We start from the raw sequence: 22679 nt of genomic DNA on the forward strand, positions 1-22679 counted from the left end.
TTATTATAATTGGTATAAATTTTATTTTATTTTAATTCTAATATTATTAATTTAATGTAATTAAAATGTGATTTAAATTTTGAAATTTAAAATTTGAAATTTGAAATGAATAATTAATAGATTGACAAGTATTATGATATTAATTACAAGTGTCAATAGATTGACAAGTGTCATGATATTAATTACAATGTCTAACATGGTGACATATGGCAAAAGAACTACGTTTTTATTAGAATAAAGAAGATATTAATAATATAGTTTTTGTTATAGTATTTTTAAAACAATTTATTTAATCCGTACACACCAAAAACACATAAAACCTCATAAACCCTAAAATCCACAATATATCTTTTGCATCAAGAAAAGTAATGGGAAAACGAGGAAGAGATCGTCCTCCAAACGTTTCAATCTTCAATCAAGATCCCGAGTTCTTTGAAATCTTCCTCCCAAATCGTATATCACATCAACTGGTACTCTCTCTTCTCGAACGCCTTCTTATTCAAAAACTTCTGTAATCGACATTCATGATGCAGCGAACATGAAACGCCACAAACTTTTATTCCATTGATATCCATCGGTTTAGATTCACTTCATTTGATGATTTTTTATTTCTTTAATCAATAGAAAGATAACTCTGATCATCATGTTTGTCTTTCCGAAGTGAAATTTGTGGCAACTTGAACTCAAAATTTCTCGAAATCTCGACTTATTTTTCTTGGTTGATGAATTTGATGTTTAATGTTTGAATCTGCAGCGAATACCACCGGATTTTATCAAGCATTTTGATCAAAAGATACCGGAGAAGATCGTTCTTAAAGATGTTTCAGGAAGAGTCTGGCATGTGGATGTGAATCGAGAGAAAACTGGTGTTTTTTTGAAGAATGGTTGGAATAGATTTGTGAAGGAAAAGAGCCTAGAGCTTGGCCAATTCATGGTGTTCAGATACAACAGAAGATCATCATCATTCACTGTTCGACTTTTTGGTAAGAATGCATGCATGAATGAAGATCAAGAATCTAGAAAACCCTTGATCAATAGTGTGAAAGATGAACAAGAATCTGATTTGGAATCAACCCCGATGCCTAAAATTAAAAGAAAGTACTGCAGAAAATCAACAAATTTTGCCTAAGAGGTTTCCTGATTGAAATTTTGCGATGATAATGAGTTCAATTTTCCATTCTTTTACCTTTTCTTTAGGAAAAAGGCTTTAATATGGTTGGTATTTTAGTTTATTATTCTTTTAGATATGTTCCAAACAAGCCATTGTAAAGATTTAGAGAAAAAAAAGTCGTATGCGAAGTAGTTTGAAGAAAAAAGATGATTTCCTATATTCAAGATTCTTTATGATTATTGATCAATGATCAATTATGTGTTTGTATTTTTTAGGATTTATAAATTTGATATCGGATGCATGCAAACTTATGTTTAAATAATTTATATACGTCCATGGATTTTAGGAATTTGAATGTGGTTGTGAATTATTTTAGGACATAAAAAGAAAATCACTTTCAACTGTAATGTTCCATTGGCAAGCTGCAGATCACACACTGGTTCCAAAACATAGATTCACTAAAACCACAATCAAGGAATGAAGATCCGCTGCCATTGAAAACGAAAACACAATTTGTAAGGGCCTTAAAGATAGAATTAACAGTCTGAAACTTGAACAAAATTGACTTGGAAAAAAAAACAAATGGGTTGTGGAGGGAAATGAAAACTTATGTTTTTTCCATGGGCTCGTTAAAACATGAGTTGTGGAAGAATAATAGGCTAACAATCGATAATAATCAAGGAGGGAGTTTGGAGATTCTTCTTATCAAAATCTTAAAAATCCACATAATTTTATCTCCCAATGATGCCTCTTTCCTTGATCCTCCTTTCATAGTTATTGAGGTTAAAGAAGCGATTTGGGTTTTGCGAAAAGGCTCCCCGGCCTAAAAACTTCACTTTTTAAAATCATAAAAAATTGTTGGCACCTACTTGAAGGAGATTTTGTGAAATTTATCAAGGAATTTGAGACTTTTGGAAACAATAGTGGAGGCTATAACTTATCTTTCATATTCTTAATGGTAAAGGTGAAGGATCCTTTATCTGTTAATCTTTCATATTCTTAATGGTAAAGGTGAAGGATCCTTTATCTGTTAAAGAATACCGGTTCATTAGCCTCATCGGTTGCCTTTATAAAGCTCTTGAAAAGCTCAAGTTGCTTAGTAGTTTAGTGGTTAGTAAGGTCCACAAAAAAAAAAAAAAAAAAAAAAAAAAAAAAAACTAACCTTTAGCGGCGACAAAAATCGTCGCAATTGATCACGCTTGTCGTCACTAAAGTTATTAGAGATGACATATCGTCGCTAAGCGTCGCCACAATTTCTTCGTAGCTAATAGCCGGTTGTCGTCTCTAATACCGACGTCTCTAATATCTGTCGTCCCTAATACACTATTGGCGTCGCAAATAACGTCGTCTTTATTAACATTCCGGCAACCGGCCGGAGTTTTTCCGGCAAACCTCCCCGGAGGTATGAGTCATCGCAATTGATCGTAGTCGTCCCTAAAGGCGTCGCTGTTAATGTTTTTTTTTTATAGTTTTTTTTTAAGTTTTTTTTTTTTTAGAAAAAACATATTTTTTATAATATTAATTTATATATATTATAAAATGCAGTTTTGATAAAAATACATAAATAAATACATACAACATTATATAAAAACATCAAACATACCATATTCCATAAAATATCTAATAAATCTCAAACAAATATCTAATATATATCATCCATAAACTATTTTCAAAATCCAAAATAACATCCTCCATATCATAAATCAAGAAATATTATGTGTCTTCGTCTTTCCCATCGTTGTTTTCCTCGTTGACTTGGTTTTTAAACGAGTGAATAATGTCTCCAATGGCCGTCACAAATGTCGGGTTTTGAAGAAAAGCATTCACATCAACATCCTACAATTAAGTCACAAGCACATTAAGTCATTAACAATTCAACAAACTATCAAAACATCAAAGCACCAAATCAATTAAGTCTTTAACAATTTAACAAACTACGGAGCTACCAAAAATTACTACAAATACATTAAGTTCTTAACAATATAACAAAGCTACCAAATTCTTTAAGAATTTAACAAGTACATGTGTTGGTTGCGGTGCTTGTAACTGTGACTATCATTGGGATGAAGAACTTGTACCCGAAGCTAAAGAAGGTTTAGGCCCAATGTCTCTCACATGCCCCCTTCGTGTACCCAAAACCTTCTCAAATATTGCGATCCAATCAATGATGTCTGGATCACCACCAGAGTCGGCGATCTAAAAACAATTGAAGGGTCACGATCAAATTCACACGGATCACTATCAATAGCAGTGACCGGTCGTCGCAATTGGTGTCGCCGCTATTACTTTCCACCAGATGAAACTCTAACCGGTGGATCACTATAGCAGCAAACGGTCACGATTAAATGGCGTGTGGCCGGAGAGGATCGACGGTGGAACTCCTTTAGCGACAACATATTTAGCGACGTCAAAGCCCTTAAGCGACGACATTATCTCATGTTGCCGCTAAAGCCTATCGTCGTCTCTAAAGATGTCGTCCCTAAAGGTCTTATTTCTTGTTGTGGTCCATTGCCTTTCATTGTTGATCGAAATATCATTAATGGTGCCCTTCGGGTGTTACTATATGTATCCCTCACTCACATAAAATTTCAAACCCACACACACTCACCCACTCACACAGGAGGTACACCAAGCAATTTGGGGAGATGATATATATATATATATATATATATATATATATATATATATATATATATATATATATATATAATAAGTCGTCCCTTTAATGTTAATGAAATATGTAGTTTAGGTGGAAAAGACACAATTAATTCCATGTAATTTAAGGTTAACTGATATGACATTTGACTCGTTGAATTTGAACTTCCTATACTCCATGATGAAAAACTCGTAGTCAATAAGCTCATTGGTTGCCTTTATAAATCTCTTGAAAGATTCTTAGTCAACAGACTCAAGTTGGTTATTAGTTTGGTGGTTAGTGAGGTCCAATCGTTTTCCATTGTTAGTCGGAATATCCTTGATGATCCCCTTAACATTAATGAAATATGTAGTTAGGTGAAAAAGGTGATGCTTAATTCCAAGTTAATTAAGGTTGACTAACATGACATTTGGCTTGTTGAATTTGAACTCCCTACACTCCATGATGAAAAACTCATAGCAAATAACCTCATCGATTGCCTTTATATATATCTTGAAAAACTCTTAGTTAACATACTCAATTCGGTTATTAGTTTGGTGGTTAGTAAGGTCCAATAACCTTTCATTGTTGGTTGGAATACCCTTGACATGCTCGTTATTGGTAATGAAGTATCTAGTTAGGCAGGAAAGGCAACGCTTAATTCCATGTTATTGAAGGTTGACTTTGACATGACATTCGACTCGTTGAATTTGGACTTCCTACACTCCATGATGAAAAAATACGATTAGATAAAATGGATTAGGGGTTGCTTTGGTCCAGCTCAAACATGAATCCTTGTAAATGAATCCCTTAGAAAATAATTTGGAAATTGAAAAGTTGGTCTAATAAAATGGCCTTTCCTTACCTTTCATTTTATCATTGTCATGGAAGGGCTCCATGTGGTGATGAAGAAAGTTTATGATTTTGCATCTTTCGTGGCTTTAGCACGCCTAACAATGGACCATATTTTTCCCACTTGAACAATATCGATGACGGAATATGTCTTGTCATTTGGTTGTGTTCCAACTTTAAAACATTGCTAAAATGTTGATTTGTTTTCATTTGGCTTTGGGTTTGAAACTAAGCTTATAGAAAAGAAAAAAGATTTTGGTGGCACAAATACATATTTAATATGGCTTAAACTCTCTATGGGCTATTTAAATAGTCTCTTAAAAGAGAAATTGAATATCATCCGACATTTTCTTCCTACTTATCCTCCTACCAATATTAAATGGTGACAAGTTGATTAAAAATTTATTAATTTAATTAAATGTGACACATGTCAACATTTAATAGGGTAGGAGGATGGATATGAAGAAAATGTAGGAGGATATTTAATTTCTCCTTTTAAAATGGAAGTTCCAAAATAGTTAAACAATAGTCATTTAAAGAAAATGGTTCCAAACATTCAAGTCCTTTATATTTTAAAAGTTTTATCTATCTAAGCATATGAGGGTGTAACAAAATAATCAAGAGACAAAGATAAATTAAACAACCTTACATACATCTTAAATTTTAAATACATCTTCTAAATATCCAAAAGTTTAATCCATATTTGGTCTTCAACCAAAGCACTTACTTTGAACACATATCAAATAATGTAGGTTATACATAAGAATCATATTAAGCATTACTGAGGTTAGACAATGTCGAATGTAAGGAACTTACACATTCCATACCTACTGTAAATCCCAAAGCATTTCCAAAACACCAAATAATTAGTAGCAATTTATATTTGGGGAACATATCATTTCAAAGCCAAACAAATGTTTAGAAACATTAAATAATGTCAATTCAACATCTTCAAAGCAAATCCAAAAGCAATATACTTCTATTTTCCATATCCTTAAGTCAATCTCAAAGTCTATATCTCACAATTGATGGTTCTATAGATTATGTAAAGTTAGCACATGACACACTCAGCTCTCTCATACTCCACTCACCAGGTAACATGTAAGCGATCACATATGTAACACGGGGTAGCAAATCCCACACGTAAATGTAGCCATACATATGACCCAAACCAATCTTAATGTTAAGTTTCAAATCTACAACTGGGTACTCATGTCACACAGTCTCAAACCCATCTTAAGTGAATGTACATGATCAGGATCAAAATCTCATTTCAAAATGATGTAGTTTATCCATATTTGAAAGTTCCTTAAAAAACTCATTTCATTAATGCACACATATTATATATAATATATCATATAATATGAATATTTTAAATAAGGAAAATTTAAAGTACAATATATAACATGTTCTTGGTAAATGAACTCACCTTCCTTTTAGATACTTTAGTTCACTTCTAGAAATGTTTGAATTATTAATGGTAAGCTATAGATCAATATATGTTGAGTAATTAGGTTCTAATCACCTTTTAGATATATAAGTTCAAGCATTTAAACGTAAACAACTCCTTTTATACGTTCATACCATCCCCAATGGAAAAGAAATAGAAGTAAGTAGAGTTGAATTTAATCAAAATAAATTTCATGTGTGAAATCAAAATTTTACATGGTCGAGTTAAATTACACTAGGATTTGACTCGGTCGAATCAAATGGAACTTTAATTTTAACCTCAAACATGTTATAACTTGTACAATTGGATTCCAGTACTTTCCAACTCTAATGACTTAATATTATTACTTAGAGTTAAAGGCTATGTTCTAACGCTAAATTAACATGATTAACACCACCAGTGATAAATTAAAGGGCGATGTTCATCATCTTCCAACTAGAACTGCAAAACTTTAGATATAACCACTAAATTAAAACTCCCCAATGATGATTTAACCTTAGAACACTATAATCTAATTTCAAGTCATTAGATAACATTAAATGCATATTCCAATTCGAATTTAGATATATTAATCTCAACTTAAATTGAGATTTTAATTTGAAAATTTAAAACAAAATTCAAAGCTAAAACATCAAACAATTTCATTTTTCATATGTCTAATTCCTTATTTCATAAATATAGGGTGTATAAGTGCTAAAACAACATAAACCAAATTTCAAAAGTTAATACTTATAGATTTGTAACTCGAACTTAAACTTTTATTCCCAACTCAAATCCAATTTGCATTTTAACCATAGAAATAATATTTAAGGTGAAATTCTAAACCAAAATGTTAAGATGAAGAAAATGAATGGAAATTGTTGCTATAATTAACCATGATTTAATGTTAGAACTTTATTGAGACAACAATTTCATTTCTAATCCAAAACTTTTCTTCAAAAATCGTCCATTCTTTCTCTAAAAGTCATATCCTAGTTAAAATGAGAGGAGATGGAGTTGTAAGGGTGTTAAGCTTAAAGTTTTCATAATTGGCAAAAATAGTCCCTTAAATTACAAATTCTTACATTAGACCCCAAATTGACTTTTAATTTACATTTAGTCCTAGTACAATTATTTAACCGTAATTTGTTTATGTATTGACATTCTTGGTCCAAATACTAGTTTAATAAGTCAAAACAAAGTCATGCCTAAGTTTTCATAATTGGTAAGTTTGGTCACAAATTTAGTCTATCTCATAATTAAATAAACATAATCAACTGTCACTCCTTTATTCTCAATCTTAAATCTTTTGACCTAACTATCACTTAATTAATTAAATGAATTATTTTAAATTAACTAAATTTAACATTTTAAGTGAATTATTTATAGTATTAATTAAAAGAAAAATATTTTATAATTAATTTCACTTAAGAGTTAACATTTTTAGTACCCACTATCAGTTGCAATCACAAATTCTCGAAACTCGTATAAAATTGAGTAAATTAATTTATGAATAATTTGTGTTGAAGAATCACAGTTGAGAAAAAAAATGTTCAAGAATCACTGAAAGTTCATCGCCTCTAGCAATATTAAGTTAGAGACTTAGAGGTATGTATTTCACTCTATTCATTATTTTTTTTATTCATTTCAGTCTTTACAAAAAATCCGAAGCCTTATTTTTTCTACATAGGAATCATCATATCAACATCTTTGTACTTTTATATGCATATGAAGTGTTCAATTAAAAGCCTAAATGACACCATTATTTGTCACAACCATACAACAATCATGTTTAGTTGATGTTTAGTACTATATGATTTATGTTCACTTTTATTAAATGAAAATGGCGTAGTATTTTTTATATAAATTGGGTTGGGGTAGCCATAACTTATAAATACATGTATATTAGTATGAATTGAAATTGGTCCATGTCATATAACATATGATACAGGATAGTGATCTGTACACAACATTTTTTCTCCATGCACAACAACTTATCCTTTGAGGAGTTGTACAACACAACATTTTAAAGTACATATCGTTGTGTATGGAGAAATATTGTTGTGTACGAGGTGAGTTGCCTGAAGCATCAAATGACGACTAAATGAGGCTTACATATAGCCCATAAGAAGCTTTTGTTTAGGTTTGATACCGGTGAAAAGAAAGAAGGATGAGCAAGTAACATAAATATCAGGTGAAACCCTACTTAGATACAACATCAGGTAATTGGTTGATAGGAAGCAAGGGTACATTATAATCAACATGTGAGTTTACCAGAGATGAACCAAAAAATTTCTTGGACAAATTTATAAGATCAGAAAATATGTATTTGGTATTTGGTTGAGGTATATGAAATTAAATTGACGCATATATTTTTTAGGTGGTTTGGTTCATATTAGACGTGGTGTGCAATTATACATAGATAATTTTGTTTTAAAAACATTGCCGATTAAAAACCTCAATTTCATTATAATCCAGTTTTTACTAAATACTTTATAAGCATGATTATTATTTATCAATATTCCATGATATCTTGTTGGGTTGATCATCTTTTATTTTTTGAAACTGACTAATCATAACACTCAAATTTTCATAGTTACTCATATGAGCAATCATTAATTAACAATCATTTTTTAGGTATGATCTTTAAGTGAACTAGGTCCAGCTCAGAAAAGTAAGGTTGATTTGCTCGTCAAGCATTTGAATCAAAGGCTTCCGAGCTCGATGATTCCCACCCAAAGAAGCTGACATGATTGATTAACACTAAAGGGTAAGTTACGAATACAAACGTTGGTTGAAAAGGGCATATGATTTCAATCATTATTAGAAAGTAGAAATGAATGGATCAATGGAGATGATGGAGAGTAACAAATATTGAACAATTAGAGCAAGATGATATACTTTTCATCTGTCAAATTTTGTAAAGTGTGTTATTATATAATATTGATCGTTATTATAACAAATGAATTGATGTATTACTTATAAATATAATTTTTTTTCTGGATAATATTGTAGAAATTTATAAATTTTATGTATTTTGTGTTATAGATGTATTTTTGCTATTGTCACATCATTTCATTTCAATCATTCATTCAGAATTTCCTATATACCAAACATCATGAATCAATATATCATTATATTCCATTTGAATAACGAAAGCAAGGAAATTATAATGATTCATCCAGTTTTATCGTTCATTTTATTATTTAGTTCATTCAATGAATTTGTCATTATATTACATTCAACCAAACATACTTAATTCATAAAAATCATTTATATTCAACCAAACATACCTCAAATAATTTTTAAGATATAGAGCGAACAACCACACCCAAATAAATAAAATCCTTATCGCCAAGATACATATGATAAAAGGGTCATACAACTACACAAACCCGATTCATCTTTTATTGAAGTTGAGGGGGTCGTGATAGATGGATTTATATGTTTTTGTGAGATTAAACGAGAAAATAAAATGGGATAATGATTTAAAAAGGTAATGTATTTTTTGATTTGTACACATTTGATCACTGAGTTTTTTTTCGTCCACATTTACCCCTTCAACTTGTTAAATTGTACAAATTCAGTCCTTATGACCGGTTACTCCAGGTTAGCCGGGAAAAATGACTTAATAGGGTAATATATTTTTAATTTTGTACACATTTAGTCCTTAATATTTTTGTACATATTTAGTCCTTAACATTTTTTTTGTTTCAAAATAAGTCTTTTTCTTGTACTCATCAGTACTTATGAATGATTTCTTTAGATTTTTTTTCACGACATCTTACGTGAGATAATCATTGATGAGGTGTTTGAGGTTGTTGATACTTATTTCCAACGCGATCTCGATTGCTTGGTTGCTTAGGTCTTGTATTCTTCATATGATATCAGATTTTAACAATCTTTATATCCACGTGTTCATTTTTTCATTAAGATTTCTTCCGTTAAAATGTAATATATTTGTACTTACGATTTTATAAAAAAAAACATTCATACATGCATTCATAAAAAAAACGTATGGACAGGGGCGGACGCAAAAAGACATAGTAGATGTTGCCGAAATAAAATAGGTGTTGTTGATACATGAAAAATAGGTATAAAACGAAAAACATCGAAAGTTTTACCACTGCGGACAGAAAAAATAGGTGTTATCAGTGCAACACCGAGACCAGGCTAAAGCTGCCCATGCGTATGAATATAATAATCGTAAGTAAAAATATATTGTTTTTTTAATGAGAGTAATCTAAATGAAAGTTGTGGTAGACTAAAATACGAACACACGGATATAAAGATCGTTCGCATGTATGTAAAGATCATTAAAATTCGAGATCGTATGAAGAAGTGATGACGTTCAGAATACATGACCTAAATAATCAAGTAGTCGAGATGGCGATGAACATAAACATCAAACGGCCTAAACACCTTATTAATGAATGTCCCATGTAAGATTTCGTGAGAAAAACGTAAAGAAATCATTACTGAATGATTACAAAAACAAAAATGACTTATTTTGCAAAATATATATATATATATATATATATATATATATATATATATATATATATATATATATATATATATATTAAGAACTAAATGTGTATAAAAATATTAAGGACTAAATGTGTACAAAATAAAAATATATTACCATATTAAGTTATTTTTACCAGCTAACCTGAAATAGCCGGTCATAAGAACTAAATGTGTATGAGTTAGAAAGAATGAAGGAAGAAATATACATCAACGGTGTAACTCTCAAATAAAATAAATAAATAATACTCGCGCATAAATTTCTCATAACCATGGTTTTGAAAACCGGACCGGACCGGCCGGTTGAACCGGTTCAACCGGGAACCGGTTAGTGCACCGGTTTTATTAAGCCTGAAAACCGCTTGTAATCAAACCGGTTAAGAACCGGCGGTTCAACCAAAAACCGGTAAAAATCGGGCTGGTCAAACCAGTAAAAAAACCGGCCTAACTATTTTAATTATAAAATTTAAACTAGAAAATGGTTCAGTGGACCCACTCCTTAAAGGTTGATCCGATTGTTTGCGTTTGGAAAAGCCTATCACCCCTTTTCTTTTATAACCCTCGCTAAAGCCTTAACTTTTGTTTTTTGTCGATGTGGGATACCTGAAGGAACAATTTGAGGACTCCTCTTCTACATTGATAAAAGCTAATATATATATATATATATATATATATATATATATATATATATATATATATATATATATATATATATATATATATATATATATATATATATATATATATATATATATATATATATATACTTTTTTTCATTACGTTAGTTATAAAATTTTGAGAAAAAGTTAGCATATAAATTATTAGATTTAGAATTTTAGAAGGTGTTGTTTTATTTTATAAGTTAAAAATTAATGTTAATATATATATATATATATATATATATATATATATATATACTCATCCGGTTCATCCAGTTTTTAGAACCGGTCCGACCGGTCAAACCAATTGAACAATCAACCCGGTAAGACGACCGGTTCGATGTTCGGCCCGGTTTTCAAAACATTGCTCATAACCCAATAAAAACATTTATGAATTTCCTCCTTAAACCCTAGGACACAAATAAGCTCAACGAAGTACAGGCTGAAGTCTTCCTTAGTCTCATGCAATCCGCCTTACATATTTCTACTTCAAATCTTACCTTCAATTTGAGCTCGCGATGGGAAAGACAAACGAAAACTCAATTCTTTCTTCCGATTAAGCAAAACCCCTGTTTTAGAAGAACCTTAGAGCTACCAAATTCGTTAAAGACTTCATTCCACTTCGAATTCGAAGAGGAGAAATTGAAAAGAGAACTTGAACCCACAACACCCACGCTACTTCCGGTCATTATTCGACAGTCTGACGGCGTTTCCCGATACTTTTGGGATGGTAATGATTTGAAATTGGTTTCTATTGACGGGAAGCCATTTTGTTTCGATAATTTTGATGATTTAGTTGATGGGTGTCAAAGGTTTTTACGAAGTTGCAGTTTGGGTGTCAGAAATTTCTTGCTTCCCAGAGAAATTAATGAAAATTATTTGGAATATGTGAAATGGAAATTCTTGCACAGAGTCTTCAGTTCTGCTCTTCAAGTTCTTGCTACGCAGGTATCCTATTCTCCATTTAGGCAATATACACCATTTTTTTACATAATTTTTTGGATGAATATATGTTTCGCTGGTCGGAATGGAATTGACTATTCCGTCTTTTAGGCAATGTTCAGGGCAATTGGAATTGGATATGCCCGTTCACTTCCATCTGCAGCAGCTCTGAATTGGGTTTTGAAAGATGGGCTTGGAAGGTTAAGTAGGTGCATCTACACTGCTAGTCTCGCTTCTGCATTTGATACAAATCTGAAGGTATTTGCAATTCCATAACACCCTTTTTGTTATACAAACATGACATGATTTAATAGATTGTATGTCAATAACACAAAATTGCAACTTTTTATCATATCCAAAAAAGGGAACAAGATGAGACATGGACTAGCTGTCTATCTCTCGTATGTACAAAAAACATAAATACCCTTCTCATCTTCATTATAAAAAGTAGCTCTAGAAAGCTTGTCCAGTCCAGTCAATTCCCCGATAACAAATGCAGCCTTAGGCTGCATTTGTAATACTAGAATGGAACTTGATTGGAGAAATTTTCTAGGGCTATTTTCAATATGAGGGTGAGGAGGGTATTTATGTCTTTTGCACACACGAGAGATAGAGAGCAAGTCCGGTCCCACCTTGTTCCAACTTTTTGGACAGGACAAAAAGCTGCAATTTTGTCTCATTGACATCAGTCTCAGTCCTAGGAGGCCTAACTATCAATCAAGATTTTGTTTGCTATACGTTTGCTTTGATATATGATATCAAGTGTACTAAATGAAAATTTTCTTTTGTGTTAATTGAAGAGAGTTAGGTTCTTGACATCGGTTGTTTTCAGTTTGAGCATTGGTGTTGAGTTAATGACTCCTGCTTTTCCACAATACTTTTTGCTTCTTGCATCAATAGCCAACATTGCTAAGCAAATAAGCCTAGCATGTTACCTAGCAACTGGTGTAAGTCGAATCTTTTTTTCTTTTTAATGTATTTTTCCAAACTTTTCTTCCTTAAACAAGCACATTCTTCTAATCATACTCTCACAGAAGTTTTTACACTTGATAACTTTCAGACAGCTGTCCATAGAAGCTTTGCAGTAGCAGATAACCTTGGTGAAGTTTCTGCCAAAGCACAGGTTTTGTTCATGTTTCACTTATGTTTTCCTTTTTTTAAGGTTTATGTAGTCTTTGATGGGATTAATGATTATTATTTTGCTTGTTTTAGATTCAACAAGTCTGCTTTGACAACCTTGGTCTTATGCTAGCTGCAGCCCTAAATATTATGTTAAAGAACAACCAAAGGTTCGATTTTTTTGAAAAAAGATTTATACCCTTCATGATGAATGATTACTAGATTCATGGGAAATTGATTTTATCATGTTTTGACATTATCTAACTCTTCAATTTTGCAAAAGATTGCAAGCAGGTTTACCTTTTGTTGTATACCCAATTTTCACAGCCATTGATCTTTATGGGATATATCAAAGTTTAAACCATGTCCATTTGCAAACATTAACCAAGGTTAGACATTTATAGACAAAAGATGTGAATGCCCTCCTCATAAGTGTGTCTAGTATCTCACTTTTGTTATAAGTTTGATGTTTAGGATAGGTTAGAGATAATCATGGATACATGGATTCAATTTGGATATATCCCTTCACCAGCAGAAGTAAGTAAAAAGGAAGGAATGAATTTCTTCTCAAGCAAAGGTTAGATCTTCATTCCCAATAATGTGAACTTTGTTTAGAATTTAGGGTTAAATGAGAGAAATATCAATGCACTTACATTAATTTGTTTATTATAGCATCATACCTTTATTTATTGATTTAGGGAGATTAAAATGGCCAATAAGGATCGGTTGCTTGAACCCCAAATGCCAAATACCACAAATATCAATGATGGCTATGCGATCTTTAAATAAAGATGATTTTTACTTTGTATGCATGGAGATCTCCTTCCACGGGTTTCAAAGAAATGAAGTGAGTATCGAGTTCTTTTTTGCTCTTTATGTGTGTCATAATTTCAAAGATCTTATCAAGGTTACGAAATTGCAGGGTATCCTTCTTTGTTTACGTGAAGGATCAAGTACTTCAGATATCATCACGGGTCTCTTACAGGTTCAAATTTTTCTTTAAATTTCCAAAAAAGAAACAACACTTAGGCCCTATGTGTAAGTCTGTTATACAGGACATGACAGAACACTGTGTTTGATATTGCACTTGACTAGGACTAAGACTAAGACTGATGTCAATACGATAAAATTCGCAATTTTGTCCCACAACCAAAAGGGTGGGACAAGGACTCGCTCTCGATCTCTTGTTTGTGAAAAAGACGTGAATGCCCTTCTCATTCTCATCCTTGAACATAGCCCTAGAAAACTTGTCTGGTCCAATATAATTCAATCCCATCGAACAAACGAAGCCTTAGGCTTCGTTTGTTACATGGGACTGGACAGAACAGGACTAGACAAGCTTTCTAGGGCTATTTTCGATGATGAGGATGAGGAGGGCGTTCACGTCTTTTCACACACAAGAGATCGAGAGCGAGTCCCTGTCCCACCCTTTTGGTTATGGGACAAAAATTGCGATTTTTGTCGTATTGACATCAGTCTTAGTCTTAGTCCTAGTCAAGTGAAATATCAAACACAGTATAACCTGTTCTGTCATATGTAGCAAACGGATTGGTATTTAACGATTTATGTGTTTTGTTTTGATGATTTTGAGTTTTTATATGGTGAAGGCGTGCTACATCCGTGAGAGGCTAACATACAGGAGGAAAAAGGGTGAAGAAATTTTAGAAGGTTGTGAGTGGTTTGATATGGCAAATGAGTGCAAGAAATGTGCAAAAGAAGATATGAAGGTGGTGAATGAGAAGATGGTGGAATTAGGTTGGGCTTGTAAAAATATTTTGTTGAGCACAGATGAACAGACTAGGTTTAGTTTTGTAAACGATTAATATTACTTGGCTTGTGTTATAAAAACAGTGACTTTGTGAAATATTAATTCCTTGTTTTCCATATCTTATTGATTCATTAGAGATTTAGGGTCGGGAGTTTACCTAATGATCATAGTTTTGTGATTAATTATGACTTGGTTCGAAAGTATGGGGTTTAATAAAAAAGAATTTGAAATAAATATCTTGGATGATTGAAATAAATTTAATAATAAAAACTTGAACAGTACAAAGAATTTATAATTTACGTACTTTGATTTCTAATTATCTCAATGAACCATTTATTTTTAAGTTATCCGCTAAAATAATCATATATTAAACTCCCCATATCACCACATAACTTTGTCGAGATATAACAAATTGACCATGATCAATGCTGGAAAAAAAAAATCACGAGCTCTATGTTGTCTATTCAAGAACCCAAACTCTACCAAAGGGCTTCTAGCCTAGCGGTATTCGGTGTTGCCCTCCCTCCTTGAGATCGAGGGTTCAAGTCTCTTGAGAGACATAGATGGAGATTTAAGTGTTATATAGGAGTAGAATAGAATAGATTTGCTGTTCCATGAAAAAAACAACTCAAACTCTCTTTTCTCAATATCATATTCATAAGTCCATAACACTCCCTCACTCCACTAGAGGTCTTAACTCATGTGTGAGAAAAAGCAACCAAACAATTGAAATTATTAAACGGAATATAGTACATGCCACACAAAATTCGGAAAACGAATAACTTCTCAAACACATCATACATACTTATAAAGCTAGCATTTTTCTTTGAACCTCATGCATTTGAAACCCCCATAAAAATTTGCAAACAACTCATGTTTTTGAAACCTCTTATTTTAATGAATACCACTCAAAAATCTCTTAATAATGATTAACAATTCAAAGGTTTTATAACTTATATAATATATTTAATAAACACTTAATGGATACTCTACTATAAAAGGTCAATTTTTTGAGTAGACACACAAATACAAATCACATACAAAATTCACAAAGAAAACAAGTTTAAAGTTTTTTGTATTGGTTTGAGGGCTTTGAATAATTTGTCGAGTCATGTTATTATGTTGAAGTTTTTAATTTGTAAGTTTGTTATATACTAATTCTTTTTTGTATTTTCTTGATTCAAGTATTATTTTAAGAATATCATTGTATGTTATGGTTGAAATTTTAATATAAATTAGATTAGATTAATGTTATCGATCATATGTTATGGAAGGTGATATATATATATAATATTTAATTAACTATTATATACATGTTTGTATGTTCATGTTGCTTCAAAACAATAATTAATTAAAAATCATGAATGTCATATTATCCATATTATCCATGTAAGCCTTTTTTAAAATGCAAATTGTCTATCTTATCACTTTATATTTTAGTATATGTTTCACATTTTAATTATAATAATAAGTGTTTTTTAAAGGTTTCTTTCACTTCTTAATAATAACAAGTGGTTTCAAAATTAATAAGCAATAATTATAAATAATAAAATCAAATTACATGGATATGCTATATTATCCATGCAAGTCTCTTTTGAAATGCAAATTGTCTATCTTATCACTTTATTATTTAGTGTATGTTTCACATTTTAATAATAATATTAAGTGTTTCTTAAAAGACTTTTTAACTTATTATTAATAATAAGTGGTTTAAAATTAATGAATAACAATTTTAAATGATAATAACATCAAATTATAAATTACATTTAGCTATAAATAAATTGTATTTTAAATGAACATCATTATTGAAATTAGAAAATGTTCGCATAAGTAAAAATATAATTAATCAATAATAATAATTTTAAAAAATAATACTAAATAGATAATTATATTTAATTATATTACTGAAGAATGTGGGTTGATGTCAATGAATATTATTGTTCAAAATAATAGAGATTATATATATATATATATATATATATATATATATATATATGTAAAAATTTTATTTCAAAGTTAATGTCAATAACATAACTATTATAAATATATATATTTTTCAATATTCTAACAATATATTTTTAATCTTTGTTGCGCAACGCGCGAGAATTCGTCTAGTAATATAATAAATGTATGAATGATACACTCAAACACTATGGCATGGATTTTGCTAATTTAATAAAATCAACCATATATTAGTGATGAAAGTGTTTTGATTATTTTTAAAACTCAATCCAAAAAAAACAATTGTAGATGTTTAGTTTTAGCGACATACAACTGAATTGAAAATAATATTATTTTTCTAGGGACATATTTAATATTATCCATCTCCAATAGTGTGTAATTTTGCAAATTTTGTAACAAAATAGCTATATACTATTATACATTCTTTAGTTATCCGCACAAAATATGATTAGAGATTCGTAATCAATTTTTGCGGAAGATTATCCGTCACAAAATCCGTATATGAAAGTTTGTCTCGTGGTAGTGTGTAAGTATGATAAAAAAAAATATATACGGAAAATCAACTAATTTCTTATAGTATTTAGATCACGTTTAGTAAGATCTCGTAAGCATATAAGCAAAAACAATCCTCTTTATTGGGTTCTTAAAATCTCTACTTTTATTTAAAGACCTTATATTAATCTGATCCTACATCTTTACCCTTATATTCTATAGTTAACTCTATAATATTTAAATTCCTAAAAAATAATTGTCATTGCTTTAAATCTCATGTCTCATGCATAGCCTTAAAGTACTCTCCATTTAACTTGAAATCATGTCTCTAAAATTCGTTCATCCAACTCAAAATCGAGCATTGTTGATCACATGAATCCTCACAACTCAAAATCGAGCATTGTTGATCACATGAATCCTCACAAAGTATCACAATTTCATCCATTTATTTTGAATTAGACAGGCACATACATGTTAGATTGTTAATTCATTTGTGATTTTGTGCCTTTGATATATATTGTTACAATTTCTTGTTTCATTTTTCATTTAAGATGTTTTTCTTTTTAATTTTTGTACTTTGCTCCAACAAGATTTATAGTTACTACTTAAAAAGTTAAAAGTTGATTCCATTGGTGTTTTAATCTATATCAATTTATAAAAGCTAACCGCACAACAAGAAATTTAGAGACTAAGTTGTTTTTTTTTAAATCTCTTCAAACCATTTTTTGTTGCACGACACAGCACACGTGCAACACTTTTCCTATCGTAGTAGTTTGTTTTTTGGAAGACTTCAGACTGTAAAACTTCTGCGCGTGTGCTATGTGGCGCAGCACTTGACTTGTCTCTTCAAACCTCTTCAGCTTTCATTTTTTTGAAGAGTTTTTTTAGAATTTTAGTAGAACTTTTTTAAGCCTTTATATTAAAAAAAAAAAAAAAAAAAAAAAAAAAAAAAAAAAAAAAACTAAGATTTTTATAAACTTTTATTTACGGATTTGATACAATTTCTTATTATAGTTTCTACAAAAAAATTTTAACTTGATTTAAAAAAAAAAAAAAAAAAAAAAAAAAAAAAAAAAAAAACTTTGATTTTTTTAATTTTTTTTTACCGTTTTTGTTAATAATATTTTCAATTTCAATTTCATCTTTTTTAACGTATGTATTTTTTTACGAACTTTGTAGATATCGTTTGCAATTCTTTCTTAATTTGTTTATTATTTTCTTTTTTATGTTTTTTAAAAAATTAGTTTTTTTAGAATAAATTTGTTAGCTTCTTTTATATTTTTGTAAGCTTTTTTAAGTTTTATATTTTTGTTTTTTTACATGTTCTTTTTAGTATTTTTTTTTTCAATGTTTTAAGACTGGAATTATTAAAATTTCGATATTGAAAACTATATATTTTCAGTTTATAACATTAGTTTAATTAAATTTCAGTTTGATGATTGCAGAGTTGGTCCGCAAACTTCATGAATTTTCGCTTCGAAAAAACAAAAAAGCATCTAATTTATTTAGGTAAAAACTTCCGATCGGATTTCACAATAACGAAGCAATTATAGATGGGATTTAGATTATATACTTTAGGGAAAAAAAAATTAAACAAGTCACGTTTCTATAAATACAAAGATTTTGTATTATGTATCAACCTACTAATCTATAACAACCATCAAACAGTCTAATGTTGGAAATGCACGTTCAAATAGCGTATTACCTTTTTCAAAGATGGTTTGTAAAATCGACACCATTATCTTTTTCCACACAATTTCTCTACGATCTTTGTTGCAGACATTTTGAATTCTCATCTCAAAATCGAAACTCCGATCTATGAGAGATCATTTATTTGCAAGGATTATGATTAGAAATATACAATCATCGTCAACGAATCACGGAATTTACAGTCTTGATGATCAACAACGATCATCATCCTCACCGGAATCATCCAAATGATGCCGTCGAACGGCTTCATTTGCGTCTCAGGAACATGCCGGAAACCGACAACAAGTCTCCGTACGATACGTCGCCGGTGGCAAGTTCTAAATGGTCTTATCGTGAACAACCGGCTCCCGATTGCATGGATTTTTCCGATTACACCGGATTGCTAGCTTCTCTTGTTCGTCAAGAAGGAAATATATATTCGTTAGCGGCAATCGGAGATCTGTTGTACACCGGATCCGATAGCAAGAACATTCGCGTTTGGAAGAATCGAAAGGAATTTTCTGCATTCAAATCTAACAGCGGATTAGTTAAAGCGATTGTGATTGCTGACGATAAGATATTTACAGGTCACAGCGATGGGAAAATTAGGGCTTGGAAGGCATCAGCTAAGAACCCTAGAGTTCATAAAAAGATCGGGACTCTACCGAATCTGACTTCGATAATGGAAAAATCGATAAAACCTAAGAATTATACGGAGGTGAGGAACAATCATAGTGCAATTTGGATCAAACATTACGATGCGATTTCAAGTCTTAGCTTGACCAAAGATCGTTCGTTGTTATATTCAGGTTCGTGGGATAAAACGATTAAAGTATGGAAAGTATCAGATTTCAAATGTTTGGAATCGATTCCCGCTCACGATGATGCTGTTAACACGGTGGTCGCCGGATTTGACGATTTTATCTTCTCTGGCTCGGCGGATGGGACGGTGAAAGCGTGGCGGAGGGAGAAACCGGGAAAAAGAACAAAGCATTTCCTTTTAAATACTTTATTGAAACAGGAATCTGCGGTGACGTCGTTGGTGATTAATCCATCGGAGACGGTGGTTTACGCCGGTTTATCCGACGGACTTTTACATTACTGGGAACGGGAGAAGCTATTGTCCGGTGGCCGGGTTTTGAGATGTCATACGGCGGCGGTTCTGTGTTTGGCGGCCGCCGGTCGTATGGTTTTCAGCGGTTCGGTGGATACGAATATATGTGTATGGCGGAGAGAAGACAGAGGAGATCATAAATGTTTGTACGTTTTGAATGGACACAGTGGGCCGGTGAAGTGTTTGGCGGTGGATATGAGCCGCCGTGACGGAGGTGGTGAAGGGTCGTGTATGTTGTATAGTGGGAGCTTAGATAGGTCGGTGAAGATATGGCGGGTGTCTACAAAAACACCGCAGATGGAAGACCAACAACCACGACGGCCGTCGCGTCAGAAAGATAGGTTGCGGCGGAATTATGATGGTGGGTTTCAGACGTTCTCGGCTCAAGGCCGATTGAATCACCGGAGAAAATAGTCGTTGAGGAGGAGGTTGTACAGTTTTTTTTTGTATTTATTATAAAATTTTGAAAATCGTATAAATCAAAAGAAAAATATAATGATGATAAATTTATCATTAGGGGTGTCGAACGGGTAAAATTTTCAGGTTTCGGGTAGAACGGGTCGGATACAATGAGTATTTTCTTAAGAAAATATTACCCGATACCCGACCTATATTGTAATTCAGGTTTTCGGGTTTCGGGTATTTGAGTTTGAGGCCAGGTCGGGTAATTATCGGGTATACCCGAAAATTTCTTAAATGACACTTATTGATATTTTTTTTACATGTTGGTTGGTTTAATAAAGAATTGGGTAGGAAAATACTTCATACAACTAACAAGTACATCTATAATAACATAACAAATCATTATAATATGTTATGTACTTTTTTAATTCCATTACGTGCGATAGAGAGAAACTGAAAATTGTGATGATGGTTCAGAACTTCAGCTTCAGCGTCGTATTCCCTTTGCAAGTTTGCGTTGACTGTTGTGCCGTCGTTCATAAGAAGGAAACGAAAAGTTTTGTTTTATTTGAAGTGTGCGTACGTGACTGCATTGTATATTTGATATTACCCGTTCTACCTGACCCATTCTACCCGAATTCAGAACGGGTCGGGTGGGTAGAACGGGTTTCGGGTTTTTCCGACAGGCCTATTTATCATAGGCTAATTATAAATAAAAAAAAAAGTTTATTAAAACCCTTCTTTAATTTCAATTAGCAGGAATTACTTGTGCTGAGTTAGATCAAGTTTGCTTAAATGTTCATAAATTTCTATTTTGTCACTTTTGACTAACAACACGGTTTCCTTGACTTGAGTTTAAAAATGGTGGGGTGTTAAAACTAGGGGTATAAGTGAGCTGAGCTACTCGAGATCGACTCGTTAAAAGCTCGACTCGAGATCGAGTTAAACGAGCTTGAGCCTAAATACGAGGCTCGTTTATTAAACGAGCTCGAGCCGAGCTTCAATTCATGGGTCCACGAGCCTAAACAAGCTTAAACGAGCATATATATATATATATATATATATATATATATATATATATATATATATATATATATATATATATATATATATATATACACACACACACATATATATATATATATATATATATATATATATATATATATATATATATATATATATATATATGTGTGTGTGTGTGTGTATGTATGTGTGTGTGTGTGTGTGTATATATATATATATATATATATATATATATATACACATAGAGGCTCGATTAGGCTCGCGAGCCCACTAAATTGTTAACGAGCCGAGCTCGAGCTTCATTTTAAGGCTCGAATCGAGCTCGAGCTTCCTCAAGATTAAACGAGCCGAGCTCGAGTTTGGTCAGGCTCGGACTCGTTTACACCCCTAGTTAAAATTTAAAACATTATAATTCAAAAAATATACTCAATTATAGCATTATACTTATAGTACAATGAAATGAGCATACCATTACGGAAATTGTCTAGTGCTGCAACTTGAGTTGGTGTGTTGACAATTTTTTTTCTGCTTCTTCTTAGAAAAAGCTCTATTCTCATCGGTATGAAGTTCTAGAATTGATTTTCTTTTTGGCCCAATACTACAATTGAGTCAAATCTTAAATAATTTAATGACACCTAAATTGATCATTCATTATTCACCCCATGACATTCACAATGCTCAAGTAATTGAAGGTAATTAAAATTGATCATTCTACTCTTTTCTTAGGTACTTTCACTACTCTCGCCTTATGAAGGTAACATATATAGCCTTCCAGAGTGAAGTTTTTGCATACATTTTTTTACCACACATTCAATGAAATCCAAGGGTATGACTTTCCCAGCTTTTTTTACTAATGCACCAGTAAAACGACCAATTGTATTTGCTAATTCAAGAACAGTTTTCCCTTCATAAGGTGTGAGTAGTGAAAGTACCTAAGAAAAGAGCAGCAATT

General features: G+C 31.6%; 3 protein-coding genes across 3 annotated transcripts; all 3 read left to right on the forward strand.

Moving 5' to 3' along the window:
* Window positions 1-368: 368 nt before the first annotated feature.
* On the forward strand, window positions 369-1129 carry LOC111877844 (putative B3 domain-containing protein At5g66980). The gene is made up of 3 exons (XM_023874347.1): window positions 369-470; window positions 625-645; window positions 755-1129. The coding sequence occupies exons 1-3, from the start codon at window positions 369-371 to the stop codon at window positions 1127-1129; spliced, it is 498 nt and encodes a 165-aa protein (XP_023730115.1).
* A 10482-nt stretch (window positions 1130-11611) lies between these two features.
* LOC111877861 (protein root UVB sensitive 4) lies at window positions 11612-15158 on the forward strand. Its single transcript, XM_023874368.3, has 10 exons — window positions 11612-12161; window positions 12267-12413; window positions 12956-13102; window positions 13216-13278; window positions 13368-13444; window positions 13558-13663; window positions 13749-13851; window positions 13973-14121; window positions 14197-14259; window positions 14882-15158. The coding sequence occupies exons 1-10, from the start codon at window positions 11676-11678 to the stop codon at window positions 15095-15097; spliced, it is 1557 nt and encodes a 518-aa protein (XP_023730136.1). The 5' UTR covers window positions 11612-11675; the 3' UTR covers window positions 15098-15158.
* Window positions 15159-19169: 4011 nt separating this feature from the next.
* On the forward strand, window positions 19170-20812 carry LOC111877872 (protein JINGUBANG). The gene has a single exon (XM_023874382.2). The coding sequence runs from the start codon at window positions 19394-19396 to the stop codon at window positions 20711-20713; it is 1320 nt and encodes a 439-aa protein (XP_023730150.1). The 5' UTR covers window positions 19170-19393; the 3' UTR covers window positions 20714-20812.
* The last annotated feature ends 1867 nt before the right edge of the window (window positions 20813-22679 follow it).

Source organism: Lactuca sativa, chromosome 3, assembly GCF_002870075.4.
Source record: "Lactuca sativa cultivar Salinas chromosome 3, Lsat_Salinas_v11, whole genome shotgun sequence".
Classification (NCBI taxonomy): Eukaryota; Viridiplantae; Streptophyta; class Magnoliopsida; order Asterales; family Asteraceae; genus Lactuca; species Lactuca sativa.

Coding starts and splice junctions, on each gene's coding strand:
- LOC111877872 (XM_023874382.2), top strand. CDS start 19,394: ATGATCAACAACGATCATCATCCTCACCGGAATCATCCAAATGATGCC.
- LOC111877844 (XM_023874347.1), top strand. CDS start 369: ATGGGAAAACGAGGAAGAGATCGTCCTCCAAACGTTTCAATCTTCAAT. Junction 471..624: donor ATCGTATATCACATCAACTG/GTACTCTCTCTT, acceptor TTTAATCAATAG/AAAGATAACTCTGATCATCA. Junction 646..754: donor AAGATAACTCTGATCATCAT/GTTTGTCTTTCC, acceptor TTGAATCTGCAG/CGAATACCACCGGATTTTAT.
- LOC111877861 (XM_023874368.3), top strand. CDS start 11,676: ATGCAATCCGCCTTACATATTTCTACTTCAAATCTTACCTTCAATTTG. Junction 12,162..12,266: donor TTCAAGTTCTTGCTACGCAG/GTATCCTATTCT, acceptor TCCGTCTTTTAG/GCAATGTTCAGGGCAATTGG. Junction 12,414..12,955: donor CATTTGATACAAATCTGAAG/GTATTTGCAATT, acceptor TGTTAATTGAAG/AGAGTTAGGTTCTTGACATC.